The sequence below is a fragment of the Lepidothrix coronata genome, unplaced genomic scaffold, assembly GCF_001604755.1.
Source record: "Lepidothrix coronata isolate B3197 unplaced genomic scaffold, Lepidothrix_coronata-1.0 Scaffold164, whole genome shotgun sequence".
In the NCBI taxonomy this organism is placed as follows: domain Eukaryota; kingdom Metazoa; phylum Chordata; class Aves; order Passeriformes; family Pipridae; genus Lepidothrix; species Lepidothrix coronata.
In genome coordinates, this window is record NW_016690344.1 from 745,840 (window position 1) to 754,004 (window position 8,165).

At 52.6% G+C, this 8,165-nt stretch overlaps 1 protein-coding gene across 1 annotated transcript; it reads right to left on the reverse strand.

Moving 5' to 3' along the window:
• Window positions 1–840: 840 nt before the first annotated feature.
• Window positions 841–2,579, reverse strand: NKX2-8 (NK2 homeobox 8). The gene is made up of 2 exons (XM_017829358.1): window positions 2,414–2,579; window positions 841–1,385 (listed from the first exon to the last, which is right to left on the reverse strand). Exons 1-2 carry the CDS (start codon window positions 2,577–2,579, stop codon window positions 841–843), a joined length of 711 nt encoding a protein of 236 aa, XP_017684847.1.
• Between the last annotated feature and the right edge of the window lie 5,586 nt (window positions 2,580–8,165).

The following is an 8,165-nucleotide window of genomic DNA, read 5'->3' on the forward strand; positions in this document are numbered from 1 at the left end:
TTTGTGGGACTTTTTTTAGGGCTTTTCCCCTTGGCGGTTGCCAGGACAGTTATCTTATTATTTTCACTCCGAAGTAATAAAATCGATAGTTCATCAAAGAGTTTCAAAGAATAATTCTCTTGGCTACAGTCGATATTTGGAACGGTTACAGGCTAACGTAAAGATTGGCTTAATTCTGGATGCTGCCTTTGCGTTTTAAGCGGCAATGTCTTTTTTTAGAGCCGCTAAGTCGGGGAGACGCTGGGCTCACGCTTCCCGTAGGAATTATCACCAAGCTTACAGTGGGATGCTTACAGCAAACTTTATTCGCCCTTTACCGTCGCATGTAGATAAAATAAACGAACTTGAAAGTTAAATTCGGCTGGCGCAATCAAGACAATATTTAAGCTTTCATAGCACAGGAGGCAATCCTACGAAACAGTCCCAATCGTCAAAACTACTCTTCTCTGTAGAGAAAAAATTAATTGCAAAAACCAGTTTTATTAGTCGCTGGAAGAGTCAGCTATTTTAAAACACACTATGTCGCTAGGATGATCATTATTTTGTAACTAGGAATCTCTCGAAAAGGAGCAGGAGGAGCGGAGGTTTTACAAAATTCGCGCCTCACGCGGCATCCGCGCCCTCGGGCGAGACCGGAGAAGGGGAGCATGGCCCGGGCCAGCTTCGTTCCGGCCCGCGGGCCACTGCCCCGGAGCCGCGCTCCGCCGCCCGGCCCGCCCGAGCGCGGCCTCCGCGGTGCCCCGGCGCGCCTCGGCGCTTCCCCGCGCTAGAGCCTGGGTCTGGAGCGGGCCGCCCCGCGCCCGTGGGATGAGTCCGGTCCCAGAGGGCGAAGCGCCGCTGTCACCATCCCCAGGAGACGACGGCGGGGTGCGCTAAGTGCTGGTACGCGGGGAAGACGCCGAGGGCGGCAGCGGGCGGGCAGGCTCCGTAACCCTGCAGGGCGAGGGCGGCCTGAGCGCTGCATCCCGCCAGGGCGCAGCCCAGCTTGGGCCGTGGGGTGGGTGGCGGTGGGCTGGCGGGGCAGCCGCGGCAGGGCTCCCCGTCCCGCACCAGCACCGGTACCACCACCCGGCGCAGCAGGGCGGGCGGGCGCGGCGGGGGACTGCCGGGACCTTCGCTGCGAGCCCGTTTCATCTTGTAGCGGTGGTTCTGGAACCAGATCTTCACCTGCGTGGGGGTGAGGCTGAGCAGCCGGGCCAGTTGCTCCCGCTCCGGAGCCGAGAGGTACCGTTGCTGCCGGAACCGCCGCTCCAGCTCCAGCGTCTGTGCCTTGGAGAAGAGCACCCGCCGCTTCTTCTTCTTCTCCTCGGCCTCCGAGCCGCGGACGGGAAGAGACCTTTGGGTGGAATCGGGCAAGCTCATCTCCGGGCCGCTCTCGTCGGAAGCTGGGGACAGCGAGAGGGTTAGAGAGAGGGGGCAGTCGGGCCCGGGGAGAGGGGCAGGCATTGAGGTAGCGATGGGCCGCTGAGAGCCGAAACGCCTCTAGCAGGGAGAGCTCTGGCTGTTTACCGGGCCGGATTAATCCCAGTAGTCAACAAGAGATGTGAGCCAACCCCTCCAAATACATTAAACCTAGCCCACGGGACAGACCGTGTTGTGTCCCTGCCAGTAATCCCCGCAGGGGCATGAGCCCTCCGCCGCGCACAGCCTAAGGGCTTGCGGACTGCTAGCCGTCGTGTTGCCTCCGTGCTGAAGCAGAATATGGGGCTGCCCGGTCCTTCCATAACTACTTTTCTCCCTCCGGTCGATTACCTTAATATTTAACTTATCCCGATGGAGTTCCCGCACCCATTCAAAGGATGATTTCCTTTTGATGATGCACACAGAGGTAGACGATAAACGCCGTATATCTGCGGCACAATTTATGTGTGCGAGGTGCGATCAATATGCTACACATCTGGGTTTGCGAACCGCAGCCTGCCCTCTACGGTGGAAAGTGCGTGGATCTAGGCGGTGGCGCACAGGGCACTCCGCCGCAGTGCTGGGAGTCCACGCACGGAGTGTGTGCTCAGCTTTCCTCTGCGGAGCGTGGGCTGACCTGAAACCCCTCCAGCACAAAAAAGGCAGGATTTCTTGCAACAGTGAAACGGGGGGAAAAAATAATCCAGGAAGTGGACTTAAACGATAAACACAGAGAGACTGGTGAATACAGCCTGAAGTTTTGCTTTCTGTCAGAGCTGGGGGCATACACAGACTCACAGAAAAAATATCTTTTCTCTCTTAAGCTCGTGGCCGGGACGTTTTATTGTTTCAAGTCAATAATGTTCTATAATATTCCCAGCCTCGATCCCCCTGATCTTGTAGGCTACTTACAGTGGCAATTCGCTTCTTCGCATCTTCCCCAAAGGAAGCGGGGAAACAAATAACAAATAACCATGCGGAGCTGGCAAATTCCTGTCCGTTTCATACTCACAGGGATAGTGATTTCTGTCTGTTTCTATCCACCCTCGGTACGGCGAGCCGGTGTAGTTCTCCGTTGAGTGGTGATGCTCAGAGGCTTGCTTTATGCTATTAGCATCTTGCTCTGGTAAATCCAAAATGCTCCTCACTGTAAAACTGATCCTGCCGGATGTGGCCATGGTAGGTTGTGCACACCCCCCAAGAAATATCACCCCAAACCGAACCCCCTTTCTTAAAAGCTGCTAGGAAAGGTCCGCGCCTGGTTACTGCGGAATCTCCCGGCTCAAAAGGACCTTCCTTTCCATCGCCACCTAACCCCAAATATTAGTGTCGTTTACAGAGGTGTCCTGTTTATATAAACAGTCCTCCCCACTGCAAACACTGCCTGCTTTCAAATCGTCCCTGTCTATAGGATGCTAAGTACCTGAATTAGTCAAGTGCTAAAGCCCTAATGGGAGTAGGTGTAACCCCCCTCTTCTGCCACCCCCATGAGAGAATAACCCGTTACCTCCCAAAGACAGCAGGAAACAGGCTTCATCATTACATATTCTGTCTGATTAGCCAAAAGTGGGGACAGATAATGGTAATTGTTAGCAGTGAATAACATCTTGGGTGGCATGTGGATGACCAACAACCACCCCCCTCCATCCGCCACCAAAGCCACCAGCGTCCCTTCTATCCGCAGACAAAGTGAATCCTCTCAGGACATCCGCAGAGCCTGCCGAGAGCCCCCTTCCCGCTTCTCTCTCTTTATTCCCCCCCCCTCTTTCTTTAAACCTGGAAGGAATTTAAGTCGTTATTTGTTTTATTTCCCTGGGCTGTTTGCAGTGCTACCTCTAGTTCTCTCTCATGTTATTGGCATGTTTCCTACCCTCAACGGGGCATTTTTCACACCTCGGCTGCGCTTTCGGCGAGGAAGGCTGGCGGAATGGTCCCATTGAGGAATGGGACCTCTGGGTTGGTTTCTTTTTTTTTTTTTTTTTTTTTTTTTTTTTTTTTTTTTTTTTTTTTTTTTTTTTTTTTTTTTTTTTTTTTTTGTTTTTTTTTTTTGGGTTTTTTTTTTTTTTTTTTACTCTCCTGGGCATGGTAGATGGAAGGTGCACCTTTCTCTCAGGAAGGGTGATGACGGGAGCTTGGCACAGTCTGTCCATAAGCAAGAGTAGGGACGTGGAGTAGGGGAGATCTTTTATTTTAACATCATTTCGTGTTGTACTAACCCAGGGAATATCCCATCGGGCGAGATATGTGAGTTACTCAAACGATTCCAGCTGGGAAGAGGGAGAAAAGATCAAGCACGGCATGCCCATTTATCTGCGCGTCTCCCGTCCCTGCCGACCGCCGTTTCATCTGCCAAAAGTGGCAGCAAACGATCCCGGAGACCGGCGCCCCGCAGGAGGAGGGTGCTGACACTGGCTCGGCACGGTCCGGGCACAACCGACGGCAGCTCCCGGGGACAAGAGCCTCCTCGCAGCCTTCGCCTCCTCGCAGCCTTTCAACGGATGTCCCCATCCCCCCGCGAAGCTGCGGTCAGTCTTTGCGAGGACTTACAATAAAATACGATACAGAAACATGCAGCCCGGTGTGGCGTTCAAATTCAAACCCGCAATGTCAGGGCTCGGTCCCCAGCCGCAGGGCAGGGGCAGAAGTGACCAATAGGGGCGATCTTCACGCAGATCGCGCAGCGTGGGTCAAGCCGTGGGGCCGGAGGGGGAGGAGGCGGGACACGCTCCCCACTCGCACGCCGCAGAGGCCTTCCCCAGAGCTTCCCGCCGGCTTCCCGGGAGGCACCCAGCGCCCAGCTGTAAAACCAGTGGGACGCGAGTCCAGCTGGATGGAGCAAAGTCTGGAGGACAGGAGGCACCCAACAGATCAGCCCTCCTTTGAACGCGGGTCGAGGCGCACACAGCTCACCCCCGACGGGGAGATGGCGCGAACCCTGCACTGAGCGCCTTGAAACAGGAATCCAGATACACGCAGAGATACTTTTCTATCCGTCCGCTTTGTCGGTTCGAATCTCCCTGTCCAAACAGGCGTCTATAAGCTATTGTGTATAGATTATATTTATCCAGCCCCTCTCTCGCCCCCCAGACCCGCTGCCCGCCTGCCCCCGGCCGCTACCTCCCCTCCCCGCCCTGCTCCGGGTGTCGCTTCTGGGAGCAGTTACAGTTCTCGGGGAAAATGTCAATAAAGCGATAGCGACAAGGGAGAGGTGAGATTTATTTCGGCGAGATTTGTGGGCGAGATCAACGGGGCACAAGGCTCCATTTGGCCAACTTCCCGCATATTTCTTCGGGACTCGACAGGCTCCATATAAACGATTCCCAGGCCGTGATTACTGCAGCCACCTATCAAGCGTGCCTGGTGACAGTAGTTATCTCCCCGCTCCGAGCACAGCCTCACAGCCATCCTGGGTGGTCGGAGCGAGGGGAGCACAAATACATGCCAACTGCTAGGCCGTGAACAAAAGAGAAATGTAGCCCTATGTCCCGGACCTGTTGGAAGCATTTGTTCCAGTCAAGATTTTGCATTTGTTCAGATCTGGAATAATAGGTGATTGACGCCTTCCCACAATGTGCTTTAACTCTCCGGGATAAATCGGAGCTTGTTCCTTGTTGTCATGGTTTTCAATAGGGTTCAATGGGATTGAACCACTATCGACTCTGCTTTACGTCTCCGGCAGCCCCGTCCATACAAATTTATTAGTTACGTCTTTTTAAATGAGATTAAATTGAAACGACGTGTCCGTCCTCGGCGGAGCGGCTACTCCCGCGGCTGCCCCTATGTCCCGTCCGGCCTCTACTGCCCGTGTCACCACCGGGGCAGCCCATGGCCGGCAGGGAGGGGCGCAGTTGGCGCCGGCCCGGCCCCCCCGCCCGCCAGGTACGGCCACGCTCACCTGCCCCGGCCCGGTTGGCAGCGCCGCCACTGCCCCGCGCTCCCGAGCACCCCGGGTATAAAAGGCGACCGAGAAGTGCTTATTAATATCTTGACCCCGCAGGCAAATATTTGCTGGATGCCTGCGCTGGAGCGTAGTTTCGGGGGGGTCGACTAGCAGAAGGGAGGGGGCCGGAGTTCAGAGCGCCACAAACTTATACAGTATCTGAGGTGGCTCTTAAGAGGAGTTTGCCAAGGACATTCTAAGCAAAGTACAAAAACTTTGCAAGGAAAAAAAGTCAGGATGAGAGAAAGAGAGTCTACTTCAGTGACCTCTCTTAGCCTTTTAATCTATTTAACATCCTAAGCCCACACTGATGTGTAGAAATAAGTAAATGGTACTCTTCTAGCCTTAAGAGCTCTTCAGCATCAAATATTTGCACTTACTCTTAGAGTTTTTCTCAAATAGCGCAAGACACATTCCCCTTGGACGAGCCGAGCTGTCTAAATATACCTACACAGTGTTATCTGCGGGAAATGGTTCGCTTCAAAGGGAGAACGTAATAACCTGAAATGTTTCATCTCTTGTTTTGCTTGGGACTGACGTGGATACTTTTCAGCTCTGGCTGCCCGGCCTCCTTTCGTGGTTTGCCGGTTCAGACTTCATCCTGTCCCGCCACACTTCTGCGTGGGGCCGGGGGGGCACTCTCCCTCCCCGGGACCCTGGACCTGCGGTTCCCCTGGGGACGGCATCCTTTGACCGAGGGGTGGGTTTGCCGGTCACCCCGCTGCACAGGCCGCTAGGACGTGGTGTCCCCGGCATCCCACCGATAGCCACCTCTTCCCTGACGGCATCCACGGGGACGAGACGGGGCAGGCGTTTCTCCAGGGATGCTAAAAGTATCCAGGATGCTCATGTGCTCCACCCGCCGATGTGGTGGGGAGCTATAGCAGCTCGTCTCTGTGGGTTCACGGGCTGAGTCCATGTTGGACCTCGGTGGAAGCGTATGGCTGCCCGACCACCTCGTCCCTCCAGATAAATCCGTAGAAACACTTTGGCTCCTCTGCCCGTTTAAATGAATTTTCAAGTTTCCAAGGGTATAAAGAAAAAATAATTTAAAAAATCTCTGCTTGTTTGCACATAGCGTACAACGCGCTTTCCAGCTCACTCCCCGACGACCGTGCTTGCTTGCAGCTCATGTGAAACGGGGTAGGAGAGTGAGGATCCTGGGAATCCCGTGTCCCGAGAGCCGCTGAAGCCGGGTGAAGTGGGGGCGCGGTGGCCGTAGCCCTCTGGATGCTCGGCCGCCATCACTCCATCACACAGGGTCGGCCGTGGAGGGAACTCTGCAGCGGGGCCGGGCTGCGGGCATCGCGGAGAACCGGGGTCTCGCTGAGGGACCGCGAGGTTCGTGCCTGAGAGGCGGCCCGGCCCCTTTGAGGATGTTCCGTCCCGTCGGGGCTCCCGCCTCGCCCTTGCCCGGCACCCCTCCTCACCTCCCCTCGTTGTAAAAATACCTCCGACCACCTGAGAAAATAGTGGCCTTTTTCCTCCCCCCCCGTCCCTATTTGAATGAGTTCATTTATTGTACTCAGTGGAGGATTGCAAAGCACCTTGACCAAATCGATGTATGTGAGACGCAGAAATGGAGAATTTTCCTAAAACGATTGATCGCCCCTACACTTCGAGAGAGGAGGAGAGAAAGAAGAAAAAAATATTTTCAGTACAGTGGCCATCTGGCTCTGATTGGTGTAGTCCCGGCTTTAAGGAGGAACAAATGGATTTTTAAGCAGGCGAGAGTCCACCCTATATATAAAAATAAATAATTCTTTACTTCGTTTTTTTGCCAAGAATGAACATTTCCAGAAGTTTACACCCTTTTCCTTCATCATCTGAAAATAGTATCTTTCCCTCTCAACCACAAAACACCTTTAGACTTTGAACTTTACTGTAAGCTCTTCCTTGTCTTTTGCTTTGCAATTGATATTCATTATGATGCATTTTCTATTTGGGACAATACTGTGGAAGGCATGGAATATTCCCCATAGAAAAAATTGGTTTTTCTATGTTTCTGTGTGTTGTATTTGTTTCTCTTTCCCCGTAGAGTAATGTAATTTGCATTGCCCATTTCCTAATGCATCTTATCAACCTGCACCTTCTGCAGCTCCTTTATTTCTTTTTCTTTTTTTTTTTTAGTTTTTTTTCATGACTATTCCTTATTCTAAGTACCTATATACATCAACTTTAACCTATTAAATGAACAAACTTAAACTAAACTTCTTTCTTTTGTAGCCAATTTGGAAGATTCTTATTCTCTGGTGCTCTAACTCCCATCCCATCCAAATCATGACTCTCTCTGCTATCACTTTTATTTTGGTTTGGTTTTTTTTTCAGGGCTCATTGATTAAAAATAAATACTAATTCTTAAATGTGATTTGTACAAAGCATGGTATCAAAGGCTTACACTTTCTCTGAAACCCTCCATTTTCTATTCTACACTTAAACAAGAGTCTTTACTCCTTGAAAGAGGGATCCCTCGCAACAGGGGAGGATTCTGGATTGGGTTTTTCACTTGCTCTGTGTGATAATCCTAGAGGAGTTATTTTGCAAATTGATTGAAAGCAAAGCAGCAAGGGAGAAGACTTCCTTGCTCTCTAAGTCAGTTTGGGACTAGCTTGTGCAGAGCCAAACTGGTGCGGTCGTGAGCAGGGCTGCCCTGCTGCCTGAGCTTTCCTTCCCTTGGGCTCCTTGGAGCTCAGCTCTCGGGAAAGACAGAGGGGATGGGACTTTTGCTTCCCACTGGGGTTATTTGGCTCGTGAAACTGCAACAGTCGCTCTGTTAAGAGCTGGCTGGAGTACAAGCTCTGCACCTACTGTCACTGCAATGCCA

Bases quoted from the DNA above. Each gene is read 5' to 3' on its own strand.
- NKX2-8 (XM_017829358.1), bottom strand. From the start codon at position 2,579: ATGGCCACATCCGGCAGGATCAGTTTTACAGTGAGGAGCATTTTGGAT. The intron at 1,386-2,413 runs GTGAGTATGAAA...CGCTGTCCCCAG, and splicing joins AGACAGAAATCACTATCCCT to CTTCCGACGAGAGCGGCCCG.